The 16552-nt window shown below is 45.3% G+C and overlaps 1 protein-coding gene across 4 annotated transcripts in view; it reads right to left on the reverse strand.

The window, feature by feature from the left end:
• Positions 1–16552, reverse strand: part of ZDHHC14 (zinc finger DHHC-type palmitoyltransferase 14) — a 73879-nt gene that overhangs the window by 25042 nt on the left and 32285 nt on the right. For 2 of the 4 annotated variants that reach the window (XM_048488214.1, XM_048488194.1), the window contains exons 2-3: positions 14535–14695; positions 13058–13216 (exon numbers count right to left, since the gene is read on the reverse strand). In XM_048488214.1, coding sequence (XP_048344171.1) covers positions 13058–13216; positions 14535–14695 — 320 coding nt within the window. Of the gene's footprint in view, positions 1–13057; positions 13217–14522; positions 14696–16552 lie in introns of all 4 variants that reach the window. The other 2 variants (XM_048488204.1, XM_048488185.1) reach the window with 1 other exon arrangement.

The following is a 16552-nucleotide window of genomic DNA, read 5'->3' on the forward strand; positions in this document are numbered from 1 at the left end:
GAGCTTTCCAAGGGACTAAGGAGAGATGTCACCTGGAAGGAGGAAAGCAGAGATCTGCTCAGGATCTGGGGCGAGCAGGTGGTCCAGTGAGTCCTTACCAAGAGCCATAGGAACACTGATGTTTTTGAGAAAGTGGCTGCAGAGATGAGGAGTTGGGGTCACATCAGGACTGCTGTCGAATGCCACAACAAGACACTGCGGTGAGAATACGAGCGTGTTGTGCAACACAACAGGGTGTCGGGTTACAACAGGGCAACCTGTCCCTACTATAAGGAGCTCGAAAGGATTGTCAAGGAAGACAGGAACATCAGCCCCCCCAATTATGAGAGTCACATGGTTTGGAGTGGACGAACAGCTATTGCCCCCAGCTCCCCCGCCCCCGGAATTGGAGGAGCTCTTCATGATGATAAAAAAGGCAGACATTTACCCTCCTCCACGCCCCCTGGACTTGGGTAAGCAGAATTTGTGGGAGAGAGTCCCTCCACGTGTCTCCCCAAGGTGTCCTGCCATAGTCGCTGCTGCGCATAGCTGGCCCTGGAAGAGCGCAGGGCTCAGAAGGAGAAAGCTTCTGGGCACATTCACTGGCCTCAACATGCAGTGGCTGTAGGGCATGGGAGAGGTGCCGGTTCTCTCTGCGGTGGTCTTCAGTGCATGGGGGGCTGAGGGGGAGCAGAACCTATTCCCCCTGCGTTTCAAGCTTTGGATGGAGGGGAGCGGTGGGGTGAGATCCACGGCTCTCAATATGCAGCAGCTGCGGGGCAGGGGAGAGCCTATTTTCCCCTGCGTTTCGAGCTTTGGACAGAGGGGAGTGGCAGGGGGGAGGATCCTCGGCTCTCAACATGTGGAGGCTGCGGAGCGGGGAGAAAATTTACCCCACCTTTTGCACCTCTGATGCAGGCAGCCACGGGAGGGTGGCTTCCCTCTGCTTCCCTAGCTGCAAAATGCTGGCTGAAGGCAATTTTTCTCCAATGCAGGAAATTCCAATGATGTATTGCCTGACTCGGACGCCACACAGATAGATGAGGTGATGCTGGTGGTAAGTACAAATTTCCTATTCCTTTGCCGTGTAGCTGTGTGTGGCAACCGGACTCATGCTGCTCGGTGGCCTGCTTACCGGGGAAGGCATCAGTCCCTTGTTTGTCAGGGAACGGAGACTTCGGCAGCGTGCATTGGGGTGGCAAACATGTCCTCCTTTTATGTCTGTCCTTTGACAGCTGAACAAGCGGAAGAGGAGAATTGGCTCATGCAAACACTGGGTGACTTAAGAAATGACAGCTCCTCCAGCGATGAGGTCATGTGTGAGTTCCCCCCCCCCCACACACACACACATGTTGAGTAGAGCTAGTACTGTGTGATGATGGTCTGGACTCACACTTCACTTTCCCTCTACTCATATTGCAGGCCAAGGAAGTGGGCCGCTGGCCATTGAGACATCTCCTGAGTGCAGGGCGCTTTTGGAGAGGAGAAGGCGGTGGAGAGTCGCCGTTCTTGCAGATATCGGCCGCCAGCTCCTTCAGCAATGCGCTGATGAGGCAGAAGAGGCTAGGTAGGACAGGGAAGAAGCTGTGAGGAGGCATGCCGATGTGATAGGCAGCTTTCGGGATTTCTTTTGAAAGGGGTGCCACTGCATTACAGGTTGTGGCCAGCCTCCTTGCTCAAAGGATGATGGGTCATCCCCCAACACAGTAGCCGGGACCCCAAGCTATGCTCACTCCACCATCCTGTGCATTTCAAGGGATTGGGCCGTGGCCAACCCTTGCTGTGGACACACCTCAATTCCTGATTCCAGAGCCATCAGAGAATTGTGCCGCTCGCCTCAACCATATGCCAGAAAACCGAGCCAGCCGCGTTGCAAGGGGCATCAACCAGCAATTCCCCAGTGGCAATACACATCTCAGAGCCTGACCTGGATGGTGTGAATTCCAGCCCTTCCCTCCCCACCTCCTTAAAGAGTGAGGAAGCACCACACCACCAAGCACACAGACCCACTGTCAGGTCAGCCAGAAAGAAGAGATTGGGACACACCGGTCCACATGAAAGCCAGAAAAATGGAGAGCACACCAACAAGTTGGGATGGACAAAGTGGGCCAGGAAAATGAAGCATGTGCTGGACATGAAGAGAGAGGGGAGACCTCAAATGATATGCCTGGTTCCTGCTGACCCTGTGTGTAAAAGTGCTGAGCTATGCATTGCTGATGGGGTGGGTGTCAGCACTTGAGGCGTTGAGGGACAGCTTTGCCCAGGGTTGCCTGTCCATTGTGCCCTCTTACGTTAAGTGTTTCCTAGTTGGCCGTTCTGTGTTTCATATTTTCTGCATGTTAGGTGTCCTCTGGTTCAACAAATACAAAGCGTGTTGTAAAACCACAGCAGCATTCCAATCAACATTTCTTTACCCACAAGGAACCTGCTAAGGGAAGGTGTCTGTAGCAGGGGGCCATTCCACCCTCTCCTCCAGTCCCCTGCAGCCACCCATATGCCATAGAGTCAACCCTCCAAAGCTTCCATTTTCTACAGGGAAAGCGATTTCTGGAGCCTAGAGATAATCCCCAGGTCCCCCCTGTAGGCTGGCATCTCCAACGCCTTTCCTCATAGAGGCTGAAGTCTTCCCCAAATGTAGTCTCCTGGAATTGGCATTCCAGAGGTTTGCTAGCTCTGTATATGGAGGGTCTCTTCAGCCACAATGGGTAGTAGCTCCTTCTATGAATCTGTCTCTTTCACCCCTCTTTTTAAGCTATCTATGGCTTGGGCCATCATTACTTCCGCTACTGGTGTCTGTTGTGAGCAGGGAAAGCTGAAGGCTATCGTATTCTCCTTTGAGACTCCTTGTGCTAGAGCAGGGGTTGGCAACCTTTACCACCCAAAGAGCCATTTGGACTTGTTTTCCATGGCCCCAAAGATCTACCGAGCCAGTTCGGCCCCTCCACTCACCTTTCCTTCCAGTGCTGCTCTGGAGGGCTGGAGGGACACGCCCACTCTACCCTCCAACCTCCAGGCCATGGGGAACCACAGTATAAGGCTGAAAGAGCCGCATGAGGCTCCGGAGCCGCAGATTGCAGACCCCTGTGCTAGAGCGAAGTGGGGTGTAAATTCAACTGTAATTCCTCACATCCACTGGTGAACCTTCTCCTACTTCCATGCTGGCTTCTACACTGGCTTCTGTACTACACTCCAACTTCTATACTGGCTTCTGTATCCAAGCAGGACTTGTCAATGATGCTGCTTTCAAACACCACTAACTGCCATTGCATGGATGAAGTTAGACCCCAGGCAGATAAGACCCCTGCTTGTGTCCATAGAAGCCACAAGAGTACTGGCAAGGCCCGCAAAATTTCCCAGTGAGGTTTCAGACATTCTGGACTGTGAAGCCGTACATGCTGTTGTAATTGTCAATATCCACTTACTCATATTCAGATGCTACTGAAATAGCAAATGACATTTCCCCGCAAATTGTTGTCTGGTGTCCCACCATGGTGGCAGCTCCACATTGTTACTAGCAAGGAGAAGAGTCACATTTTCCCCATAGAAGCCGTATATAGCCAGTGGAGCTGAAAATACCTTGGTGGTGAACTCTGTTATTTCAGTGGCATCTCCGTGAGAACCTCAGGCCGTGAGAACCCATTTCAAAAACTGTAGTAGCAGCACCTTCTAGGTGGCCTTGTTTAGATGGATGTCTTCCGCTAAGGCTCTGGGTTCACAACACCTCCCCATTAGAACTATGTAATCCTCTGTGTAGAATGAGACAATATTTTTTGCTGGCTGTGACGATCAGTCAGGAGGTGGGGGGATACATGACCACTAGAGAGGGTTCTCACAAACCGATCCTAAGCATGGTTACAGCCTTTTCAGGTCATTGTAGTGAAGCCTCACAAGCTGCAGACACTTCCCCTCCCACTCACATACTAAAGACACTCTTTTTTTCAAAGATACATCTATGTTTTGAAATAATACATGTGTGACGAAGAATGACAAGCACCACCACCAGTGTACAAAATGAATGTATATTATTTCAACAGAAGTGCGGGTCTTCACACGTAGCGTACAGAGTAGTGTGTATGTATATAAATGTCAAGTTGCTTTATACTGAGACAGATCGCAGGGTGCCACTCACATTACGTCAATCTGTTAGTCAGATCGTCTCTATTCATGTACCTTTATCCATTGCCGCAGACTGTGTTAGCTACTGCCCGGCATCGCTGAGGGGACCTAAAGCCGCTCGGCTTTCTCCTATTGGTCTTGCCTAGGGCCGGCGGCACTTGTAGGCAGCCCAGGAAGTGTGTAGCGATGGTGGGCATGCTGGCTAGATCAGCTCATTAGCCCAAGTCCAGGCATTGTGGGCTATGAATAATTAACAGTACTGACAATTCACGGTCCAAAGAGGCACACATAGGGTGAAATCCCCAACCATGGGCAAGGCTGTGGTCACTCCCGTATGCTCACCCACACCTAGAGGTCAAGGGCAAGGAAGGCAGACCCCTTGGCCTCGTACAGGCAGGCTTAAAGTCTGGGTCTCTCAGGAACCTGGCATGTGTAGAAGCTCCTTGCACTGTGAGAGCGCTCTTTACCTGTGCGGGTTCTGGGCTCTGTTGCTTGGCTTCCATGCATATTCTTAAGCAATCCATCATGTTCACTCCTGCATTTTGCAGCATGCATTGAGAGGACCACCTGGGCTGTGGTCACTGACAATGGCTCTTCCTGGTATGTAGCCAGTCAGAATTGCACGGTTCTGATGGCACTGACATTTTGGGATGCTGCTCAAAATGTCTGTGGTTTAATGTGAATATTTCAGTGGAGGTCAACGAGAAAAGCTGGTCTCCCCATACTTTTGTGTGAAAGACAGAGCTGAAACTGCTGAAATGAACAGTCCTGGCCCATCCAAGGCTGGGCTGGCCCTAACGGCACTCCAAGCACCTTGGAGAAAGCGTGAGATCTTGAGAGAGCTGTCGGCCACCGGAACTTCAGGCATGGAAGCCTGTGAAGGGACTAGCAGCAGTGGACTTGCGGGCTAGATCAGCTCGCCTGAGGCACTGGGGCATTCTGTAGCCGCAGGCAGCAGATATGTCAGCTATTGCCTGGCATCGCCAAGAAGACCCAAAACTGCTCAGCTTTCTCCCACCAGCCTCGCCAAGGGCCGGCGGGACTTGTAGGCAGCCCGGAAAATGAGCAGCAATGTTGGGCTTGCCAGCTAGATCAGATCATTAGCCTGAGGCAAGGCATTGTGGGTGTGAATAATTAACAGCACTGATAATTCATGGTCCAATGTGGCACGGGGCAAAATCCTCAATCACAGGCCAGGTGATCCTTCAGAAAGGAACCCAGAACCACTGTTTGCAGCCACTCCCACATGCTCAGCCACGCCTAGCGTGGGGTGCTATGCAAGGAAAGGGGATGGAGGGAGGGTAAAGGTTAGGGGACCGGGATTTTGGAACCTGGCAATTTGCTGGCCCAGACCTCAGTGAGGAAGCTCTCTTGCTGGGTGGGCACGTAGCGAAAGGAATGTAGCCTGCCCGGCTTTTAAACAAATTGGTGAACATTGCTGCCCTCCCTCATGCTGGTGCAGCAATAATTGCCTCATTCCAAGAGAACTATTCCCCAGAACACTGTCAGAGATAGGCCACTCAGCCTCCCCACCCAATGCTGTGAAAGGAAGAATACCCACCAAATGGTGGAAGCCCCCATACAACCAGGCAGTGTGTGGGCAGCCCTCCCAGCCCTGGGCCCAACAGGAGGTGGCTGGCAGGCCACTGCACCCCCCCCCCCACCCGCGGCCTGAACCACCCTACTCACAAAGTCAGGGATCCTTGAGGAAGAAAAGTTTCTCAAGGGACTATTTCCATAGTTCCAGAACACACTCCATTTTTATTTGTGCAGTTTCAAAGCACTTTTTGAAAGAACAGTTTTTCCCCTGCGCTGACCCGACACTAGATATAACGAAAATGAAAACAGAAGACCACAACCAAAATGTTAAGAGGAAGGAGCAAAAAGTAAGCTAGGGTGAGGCAGTCAATGGCCATGTTCCCAACCCCACCAATTTATAGCCATTTCCCACAATTGGAGCACGTGTCATTGGTCCTCGCTCCTGTGCAGGTAGATGGCCAGAATGTCTTCCATGGCCCTGCCCTCCACGAGATTGGTCTCATCATGGGGGTTGTATGGCCTCCTTTACTGTCCTCACTGAAATCTCCTGCTGCTCTTCCAACTACATCAGCAGCGCTCCAGTCCAGGCCTCACTCTCTAGAGCATCATAGTCCTTGTTCTCACATAAATTGTGCAGCACAACACATATTCCCACAACCGGGTTGACAATGTGGGGCATCAGCTTGAGCCTTGTAAGAAGGCAACGCCACCTGGCCTTCAGTCTCCCACTTCACCATGTTCCTTGCCCAGGAAAGTCTGTAATTGAAGTTATTCTTCCTCGCATTATGTGGAGGAACATATGGCTTCACAAGGAACTTCCTCATGGGAAACACACCATCAGCCAGAACTAGTGGGAACCCCATCCATGGTCAGTGTTGGATTCCCTGGAATAAATGCATCCCTGTCCATGGCAAGGGTGAAGTGGCATTCCCTGAAGATGTGGGCATCATGGCTCCTGCCTTGGTGTCCAATCTTGCCTTTGAAGAACCGTCCCTTTGTGGTCGCAGACCGCCAGCAAGAAAATGGTGGCAAAGTTTTTCCTATTCATGTACTGCCCCGCCACATCGGAAGGATTGCTGATGGGAATATGGCATCCGTCCATGGCTCCCACATATTGGGGGAAACCCAGCTGGGTAAATCCCTCCATGACCTGTGGAGAGAGGTGTAAGAAAGCATCACCCCACAGAGTGAAAAGTGCCACGCAGGGAGGTGGGCTTGACACGTGTGTGCACAGGGACTCTGAGGAGGGGCAGCCATGAACTCATATACGAGATTACTGACACCAAGAACATAAAGCGAGAAGCAGCTTGATACACTGCACAAAGGGGTCACCCCAGCTGGACACAAGAATCCATGTACCTGTTCCACATTATCCGTGAAACGGACTACTCTCCTGATGATGGCGACCCTCACGGCCAGGCAGAATTAATGCACGGCTTCTGCTACAGTTGCCAGGCTGACACCAAACTGCTGTTTCACATTGCAGAAACTGTTCGGGCTGGCCAGGTACCAGATAGCCATGCTGACTATCATCCCCGCCGGGGGTACAGCCCACATGTTCATGTCCTGGCACTGCAGACCGGGTCTAAAGCCATCCACGATCCTCATGAAGGTCTTTCTGGTCATGTGGAAATTTCTCAGCCATTCCTCGTCGTTTCAACAAGCCATGACACAGTTGTACCATCAGTCCCTGCTCCTGTGTGGATAAACCCAGTAGCAAGGGTGCTGGGGGACGGTTGCCAGGGCAAACCATGCCCGCCTGCGATGTCTCCTCAGCGCAGCAGACTGAAGAGATGCCCAGGCCACCTCTTCCTGGTAGTGGGCACAAGAAGCAAAGGCAGCATGCATGAGGCTGAGGAGGTGCACCACCAGCGCCACAAACACACCCAGCAGCTGTGCCACCTCTGGATCCAAATCCATGCTCAATAGGTTCAGATCTCCTGGCTCACAAAACGTACTCCTACCCAAAAAGCGCAGATCAGGTGTAAAGGCAGGCACCAGCAATTCAAATTCAAAAGACAGGGTGGAAATTTTCATTCAAGCTGCTGCCCAAAAACAACAGCCAATCAGAATGTGGGACACGGGATGTTTGCGCATGCGCGAATACGCTTGCTATGTATATACAAAAGACCCAGGCTCCTGCGAAACAAACTGGAGTATTTCCTCCCAGTCTTCACTCGATCCCTTCACAGCAATGGGCAGCCATGTGAAGTGAGAAACCGGGATAAAATAGACCTGGATTGTAAGATATCGATTGTAACCCAGTACAATTGTGCTTTGCAGAAATGGCCCAAGCGAACCTCCTCCATCTTCACAGTCATCCAGCCTGAGCCATTAAAATGGACTCCTGAAGGAGGCCATGCAGAGTAACAAAAGTTCAATTGGTATAATCAAAAGTCACTGTTGAAAAAACACAGTGCCACATAAAACACAGAGGCCTTTGTGCAATATACTGGTAGCCTGGCTAGTGCCATCAAGATCATGGACATCTGTGCTTGTTTGGCAGTGTGCTATCTTGTGGCTCCCTTTGTACCATTATGATTACATAATGTATGAATACATTCATTTTGGATACCTCTTCGTTTATTTAATTAGTGTGTGTAGAGATTTGTTGTGCTTCAGCTTTTTAAATGAATGTTTCAAACTTGCATTAAATTATATAAATATTTCCAATGGGCAGGGAAAAAGCTACATAGTAACACTGAGCAGCTTAGATTCAAGACCAGGAAGCAATGATATCAATTGCTGTTGCAGGGTTTTAAAAAAAATCTGTATTAAAAGAATCAGAACAACGAAAGGCTCACAAGTACATGGCCTGCCACACTGCTTCTAATCCCAGAAATGTTTCACACTGACAAAAAAGGGGGATTCACAAATTTTGACTGGCCTGGGTATTTGGCTAACACTGGTGATTACTACTGCCCCACTGTTCATTCTTCAAGTCAAGAGGATGGGTAGGGGGAAGAGGTGGGATCCAACCAGTTCTCACCACTTCTCTAGAAGTGGTTACTAATTTTTTCTGTGTGCTGAGAAGGGGTTACTAAAGCAACCTCCCTGCCCAATAGGGACTGGAGGTGCATGTGTGCAGCGGCGCCACTGTTTGAATCCCACCACCATCGGAACCTGTTATTAAAATTTTTGGATCCCACCACTGGTAGGGGGGCTTGTGTCTGCTGGCCTTAGAAGTACTCAGAAGCAGCAAATCACAGGAAGCCTGAATCCCAAGCTTTTTCTCTCACACACACATATGTATATTCACTATGCATGGGCACAACAGTGCTCACATGATAAAGGCATTCTTGCTACCAGTGAGCAGGGAAGTACTGGTAGTAATTAAAAACACCAGAATCAAAGGCCAAGGACATGCTAGGTTCATGGAAATGGACTCCACCCAGACCCTGTGGTTTGCATTCACTAAGACTGTTGCTGCTGCAGGGAATGCAAATGTGAATCACTCCCTGGACTGAAAAACCCCACCTGCAATAAAATACTATCAACCACACCTTTGCATAGCAAGTTCCACTCAAACACTTACTGATTGGTTCCTTACCTTGGGACATGGACAATATATACCCCACTAAAAACATCCCCTTCTCATTGAACACAGTGTGTCACAGACTTCCCTCTGTGATACACCTCTGAAGATGCCAGCCACAGATGCAGGCAAAGCGTTAAGAACAAGATCTACCAGACCACGGCCACACAGCTTGGAAAATCCACAACAACCAGTTGAATCTGGCCGTGAAAACCTTCAACAATACACACCCATATCCCTTTCACATGTATTGTTGTCAAGCCAGATATTGCCCATTTTATATCTGTACATTTCATTTTGTTCTGCCTAAGATTAATACCTTACAATTCTCCCTGTTGAAATTAATTTTCTTAGTTTTGGCCCAGCTCTCTAATCTGTCCAGGTCATTTTGAATTCTAACCCAGTTTTCTGGGGTATTACCTATCTCTCCTAATTGAGTGTCATCTGCAAATTTGATAAGCATTCTTGCTATTCCATCACCCAAGATACTGCTAAAAATATTTAGAACTGAGCCCAGGACAGAACCCAGCAGCATCCCACTAGTCATTTCTCTTCAAGATGAAGAGGAGCCATTGGTGAGCACCCTTTGGGTTCAGTTGATCAATCAATTACAACTCCATCTAAACGGCAGCATTTTTTAGCCCACATTTTACTAGCTTTATTGCAAGAATATCCTAAGGGACCTTGTCAAAGGCCTTACTAAAACCAAAGTATGCTATACCCACAGCATTCCCTTCATCTACCAGTGTGGCAGACCATCACTCTATCAAAAAAAGAGATAATATTAGTTTGCCATGACTTGATTTTGAGAAACCCATCTTGTTTTTCAGTGATCACAGCATTCCCTTCTAAGTGCTTACAGACTGTTTGTTTAATGATCTGCTCTAGTGGTATTGATGTCAGGCTGACTGGGCAGTAATTGTTTGGTACTTCTTTTTCCCCCTTTTGGAAGATGAGGACATTTGCCCTCCTCCAGTCTCCAGTCTGAGAACTTCTTCTGTTCTCCAGGAATTCTCAAAGTTTATTGCTAGTGGTTCTGAGATTACTTCTGATGGTTCTTTTGATACCCTGGGATATAGTTCATCAGGCCCTGGAGACTTGAATTTATTTAGAGTATCCAGGTATTCTAATACTATGTATGTATGTATGTATGTATGTATGTATGTATGTATGTATGTGTGTATGTGTGTATGTGTGTATGTGTGTATGTGTGTGTGTGTGTGTGTGTGTGTGTATGTATGTATGTATGTATGTGTGTATGTGTGTGTATGTATGTATGTATGTGTGTATGTGTGTATGTGTGTGTGGGGGGGTGCGTGCGTGCGTGCATGTATTGGATTTATATCCTGCCCTATCCCTGTAGACTGTACTGAATTTAACCTACTGCATCTTCTGTTTCATTTTTCTTTGGTTGAGCACGGTTTTCCTTTATGGAGAAGACAGGGACAACGAAGGCCTTGAGTAGTTCTGCCTTGTCTCCATCCCCTGCTAGCATTTTGCCATCTTCTCCACACAGCAATCCTACCATTTCCTTGTTCCTCCTTTTGCTATGGGCATAACCAAAAGAGCCCCTTTTATTGTTGTTAACTTCTCTAGCAAGTCTGAGCTCATTCTACACTTTACCCTGTTTCCCCTAATATAAGACATCCCCGAAAAATAAGACCTAGTAGAAGTTTTGCTGAAGTGCGAAATATAAGGCATCCCCCGAAAGTAAGCCATAGCAAAGTTTTTGTTTGGAAGCATGCCCAACGAACAGAACACAGGAAAAATAAGACATCCCCTGAAAATAAAACATAGCACATCTTTGGGAGCAAAAATTAATATAAGACACTGTCTTATATTCGGGGAAACATGGTAGCTTTTCTGATTTTCTCCCTACACATCCTGGCCATTTGTTTGAATTCCTCTTTGGTGACTTCCCCCTTTTCCCATTCCTTTTAAATCTTAGCTCAATTGAATGTTCTGTAGACAGCTATCCCAATTTCTTTAGATACCTTTTGCTTTTCCTCCTCACTGGAACAGTTTGAAACAGTGTAATCAATATCTCACTTTTAAGAACCTCTCATTCATCATGCATGTTTTAGTATTTTTAACCAAGGAGTCACACCCAGAAGTTTTCTAAGTTTACTTAATTCAGTCTTTTAAGTAAACTTAGGAAACTACTGGGTGTGATCCCATGGTTAAGGTGAATTATCCAAGAAGATCTGGAGTTGCTCTGCTATTGCTCTCTCAATCACTTTGCCTGGGAAGGGCAGATTAGAGGCAGGGCAATAACTGACTTCATCATTTTTCTGTAGGAAAGGGTTTTTTTAGTAGCAGACAGATAACTGAGTGGGCGAGGAAAGATGCCCTGAGTTAGTGATTTTAGAAGCCAGGATGGGCAAGGATGTAGAGCACAGGTAGTCATATTCATTGATCAAAGTGGTCCTTAAATAGAACAGGAAATATATTAGGCAGTTCTTCCAGTGGACTTGTGCTACAGTCAACATCTAAGTCAGCATATGCTTGATATTTTAATTTTAAAAACTTCACAAAAATATCATAACTAATTGTCTGGTCCTGATACTATTTAAATTTATGTGCTTATTTTCCTTCCTCTAAATATTCTTGCTAAAAGTTTTAATGCTAAATACAAATTAGTTATTTTTACTATTGGCTACTTACTTTTCCCAGAGGCAGCCTGCTCCTGAATTCTATGTATGAGGAAAGCAAGGGACCTCAACTATGTAGCGGTGTGAGAAAAAGGCTTTGCATATTTTGAGAAGCATTTCTGCTACCGTATTCCAGGATCAGCTCAGCACTAAAGAATATGCTCCTAGGTTAAGCCATGGAAAGGTCTGCACTCATAAAGGCCAGGAGGCATGAAATGGGCAGAACCACCAAAGGAGAACTTGTCTGTAATAAGAAGGGTAGAAAGCAGAGTTCTGAAAGAAAAAAACGAGTTTTGTGAAATGTTTCTGAACAATGGAAGAGAAATGAATACTATCACATGTATATGTCTTCTTTATGTAGTATTTGGTCTATGGTCAATGCTTGGAGATGACCATGGGCATTTGTTCTGTGTAGTTCTATTTCACGTTTTCTGCATGTAGCTCATTTAGGTCTCAGGTGTGTTAGTCTGAATTTACAGTGCAATCCTGAACAGAGTTACATCCTTCTAAGTCCACTGAAGTCAATGAGCTTAGGAAGATGCAAGTTTACTTAGACTACACATTACCCACTCGTGCACAGGAATGTCTGTATTTTCATCTGCGAGATTCTGGAGAGTACGTAATAGAAGATGTATATTCACCACTTATTTTATTATATTAGTTTCCTCTAATTTTCAGGTTTCTTTCTATGCTAATGATGACAATAAACTAATATAAAAGGAGTCCAATAGCACTGAAGAAACTTTAAAAAATGTATTCCAGCATAAGGCCCCATGAGTCAGAGCCAATAGCCACATTCTTCCAGAGTAACATTTGGATTGTTCTAACCAAGAGTCTGGCAACTTTCCACGGGTGTCAGGCTAATTGAACCTATAACCTGACACTAATTTTAACAAACTGCTTCTTAAGCCCTTTGTTTTCTTTTAGCATTCAGCATTTAAATCAGGAGGTTGATTATTTGGGACATTTCTTTAACTACCAAAACATATGCCCCATCTTATAAAAATAAATCTAATTTTTGTTCAAGCAAGGATTTTCAGAAGTCTGTCTGGTAAAGTACAAATGTTAGAAATGTGACGTTTCATTTTGAAGTAGCCAACCAAAAAGTTTGTCATTATGTTCAAGCTGAACCAAGAGCTATGAGATGAATCATTGAGGTTGATAGCAGAAAAATGGGTGCTTTATAAAATAACTGAATGTAGAACCCTACATAGCAAGTATTTATTGCTGTACTCACCTACACAGTTATCACAAAGGCTGCAATGTGAGGCACGAGGTGGGCGGAAAATCTTGCAAGTAAAACAGTATTTCAATTTTACTGTCTGTCCATTTATTACTACTTCTTTCGTTCTGGGAGGTGGACGGTATCCTCCTGAACTGGAACCATTTGCAATATCTAAATGTGGAAATAAGGAAATAGTTATACTATTAAGTTCTCTTCTACTGTGTTTGAGATATGCATCTTGCTGTAATCTTCACTTAATATTACAATATGTAAATGAAATCTAAACTGTACTTTAAAATGTATGGTAAATAATTAGAAGGACAATGCATAACTACCATCTCCCATGATCAATGCATCGTTTCTTGAAAGGACCTCATGTACATCTAGCACATCATGTACATCATGTACATGTATAAGATTCAAAGGTATACAACATTTCCAGTCCTCACCCTCTAACCAGCACAGTGCCAACAAGACGGATGACAAACACAGATCTATTCATTTCCACATCTCCTTTGAATTTGACCCATGTAGAACAAAAACAGCAACATGTCCTCAACAAACAGGGCTAATTCCCAATTCATATAAGCAATCCTAGGCCTACATATGCAGGAGAATAAGTTGTTAAGGAAATGAGGTGGTAGAACAAACTTTTGTGGCCTTCACAATGCTGGTGGTGGGTCACACACAAAAATTATTCCATATGTAAAAAAAATCACTGCAAGCAGAAAAATTGTGGCACTTTTATTCGCTACTGTGATAGTTCCTTACTTGCATAAGTTTTGTGTGTGTGTGGAAGAGTTCAATCTTTGTTCCCACATCTGTAATCTGAAATATCACAGTCCATTCCACTGCCTCAAGACATCACATCATTCTGCTGAACGCTAAAATGCTGCTATTGTGAAAACCTATTGCATAAAACTGGTAAACCCATTACAGCCAAACTGAACAAGTTATAGTTTTTGCAAATCAGCACTATCCCCGACATCAAAATGGTCTATTGATCTTTTTCTGTGAAGGGGCCTTCTCCTGGTGGGCGATGAGGGCATCTTGGATGGGTGATTTCCCAACCCATTCTCAGGGAGGCAGGAAATTAAAGTTGCTACTTCCTATAGAAGGCTTGGGCATCCATCTTAGCTCCAGCATTAACTAACAAAGCAGTATGAAAACTCCAACACAGAAATGTGAAAACAGGAAGTTACAACAATCATGAAACAACACACCATAAAAAAGGGGATAAAACTCCCCAAGATGGATGCCCAAGCCTTCTACAGGAAGTAGCAACTTTAACTTCCTGCCTCCCTGAGAATGGGTTGGGAAATCACCAATCCAAGATGCCCTCAGTTGCCTCCAGGAGAACTGAAAATCCAGTTCAGATTCGGTTCCGTAGATTATCACTGTTTCATAATTGTAAAAATGGATAGTTCTACCATTCAACACACAAATGTACAAAGAAAGTCAAGGGACAATGACAGACCTTCTGTGTTACCTATTTGTCTTTCCAGATCTGCTGCTTCATCTGGTGTTGCACGGGGCAGGACTCCAGGATCACTGAAACTAGTACGTAGCAAAGTCCCCATCACAAAAAAGAACAGAACTGCGCCTACTGCAGGAATAGCAGGTGTAATATGATCTGATAAATATGGACAGCTGCAAAAAAGGAGAAAAAATATAAATGTAATACTATCTGTGATATAATATCATAAAATCAGTTATTTTACTTACATTGCTGGGAGGTAGGGAGGTACTGCATTACTCAAATGTAAACCAGGATGCCATGGTGAACTGGCCATCAAAAACCATAGAAAAGTTACCCTCCCCCAAACAAGACAAGACTCACCTCACACGCAAAGAAACCTGGAGATGCTGCTGATGTGAACATCACAAGCTGATCATCCCCATCTCAAGCAAGTCAGGGCAGGTAGGAGTCAGCAGTCCTGTCCTTTTGTGAGGTGGGAGCTACCACTGCAATAAGCCAATCAGCTCTTGCTGAAGCAGCAGGAGCTGTCACAAGATGTCAGCCCTCATCAAGTTGTGGCCTTGCCACGAGAGTGGCCTAATCTTCCACCCTCCCTCCTTCCCTCTGTTGGAAGGAGGATCAGACTATCTCCGGGGTCATTTTGGTCTCCCAATCTGCCCCTGCAGGATATAAACTGAGAACCAGAAGCCAGGACAGTTTGAACAATCATCTTCCTTCCTCCTGCTCATGTACTCTCCGTTTTGCTGCAGGCTTCTACTTTTATACATATAATACCAAGTTATTTCTTGATTTACAAAGCATGTTGCACCATGGAATGATAGCTTGTACATCATATATGAGACATGATTAGTTTACTTTACATGATAAAAAACCTAGTTTACTCAGCTCCCTACTCAAACTCAAAACTAATTTTAAAAAAATGAAAGATTTTAGCTAAATTCTATCAAAATTCCAGTGTTATTGAATGTTTTGTTAAAAGTTCAATTATTTTCACCAATAAGCTTCTGCTACAATTTGTTCAGCAATCACTATGAACTCAGAACAATGAATCTAGCCAGTATTTTATGAAGAAATGAATAAACAGCCGAGGACACTATAGCCTTCCTTCTTAGCTTAATGTATTCCTACAGCTTAACAGACAGAAAAAGCAGATGCTAACACTAACAGCCACAGAATCATCTCATCCATTTTAATAGCAGCTTTAAACATGTTTTATTTTCCTCAGATCTGGATAAGTGTAATCTGTAGCAGCCAATGAAGTTCAATGCCAATTCACACTAAGAAAACCACTTCCCTTGTAGGATAAGGAAGATATTTATTTTCAAAAAAACAAAAATAACACAAACACTAAATAAACGGTGACTAGCAATTATATCATATTAATAGATAACCAGCAAAGTTTGGATATGGTCCTGGAACTCTACAATATTATCTCTCTAATTGTAACCAGAGATTCTCCTTGTTAGCAGAATATTCTATTTTGGTCAGAATTGCTCATCTTTCAGACAGTAGATGGGAAATATAAATAATTATTTTATAAATGTTGGCAAATGTTTGCAATCCTAGCAGCATGCTTAGCCTACAGGTCAAAAGTTTTGTACAGTTGGAAATGGACAACGTGTGCAGAAGATATACAAGTCTAATTTTAAAAGTTAAACATGATCCAAACCAAAAAGAGCATACCAATTATAATTATAGGACACATGCTTGCCAGGTGTTTCTATACACTAATCTGCAATCTCCAGGCCAAACTTTAACTGTTTCATCTAATCTCAATTTTAGCTATCGTAACAGGACAAACTGAAACCAGCATAACCTAACACAATAAGAGTAGGGAATATGGAGGATCCCTTCTTTCCTCCTATATTCTCTTCTTCCCCCTCCACTAATCCGTCCCACATTCTGTCTTGCATAGCCATAAACAACAGTTTCACTCTTGATTATGTTTCAATATCACATATTTAATTACACACAAAGGCTGCAATCCAGAGGAGGGAGCTGAAGCTGCATTGGAAGCAGTGGGAGGG

The sequence above is a fragment of the Sphaerodactylus townsendi genome, linkage group LG01 (genome assembly GCF_021028975.2).
Source record: "Sphaerodactylus townsendi isolate TG3544 linkage group LG01, MPM_Stown_v2.3, whole genome shotgun sequence".
Lineage (NCBI taxonomy): Eukaryota > Metazoa > Chordata > Lepidosauria > Squamata > Sphaerodactylidae > Sphaerodactylus > Sphaerodactylus townsendi.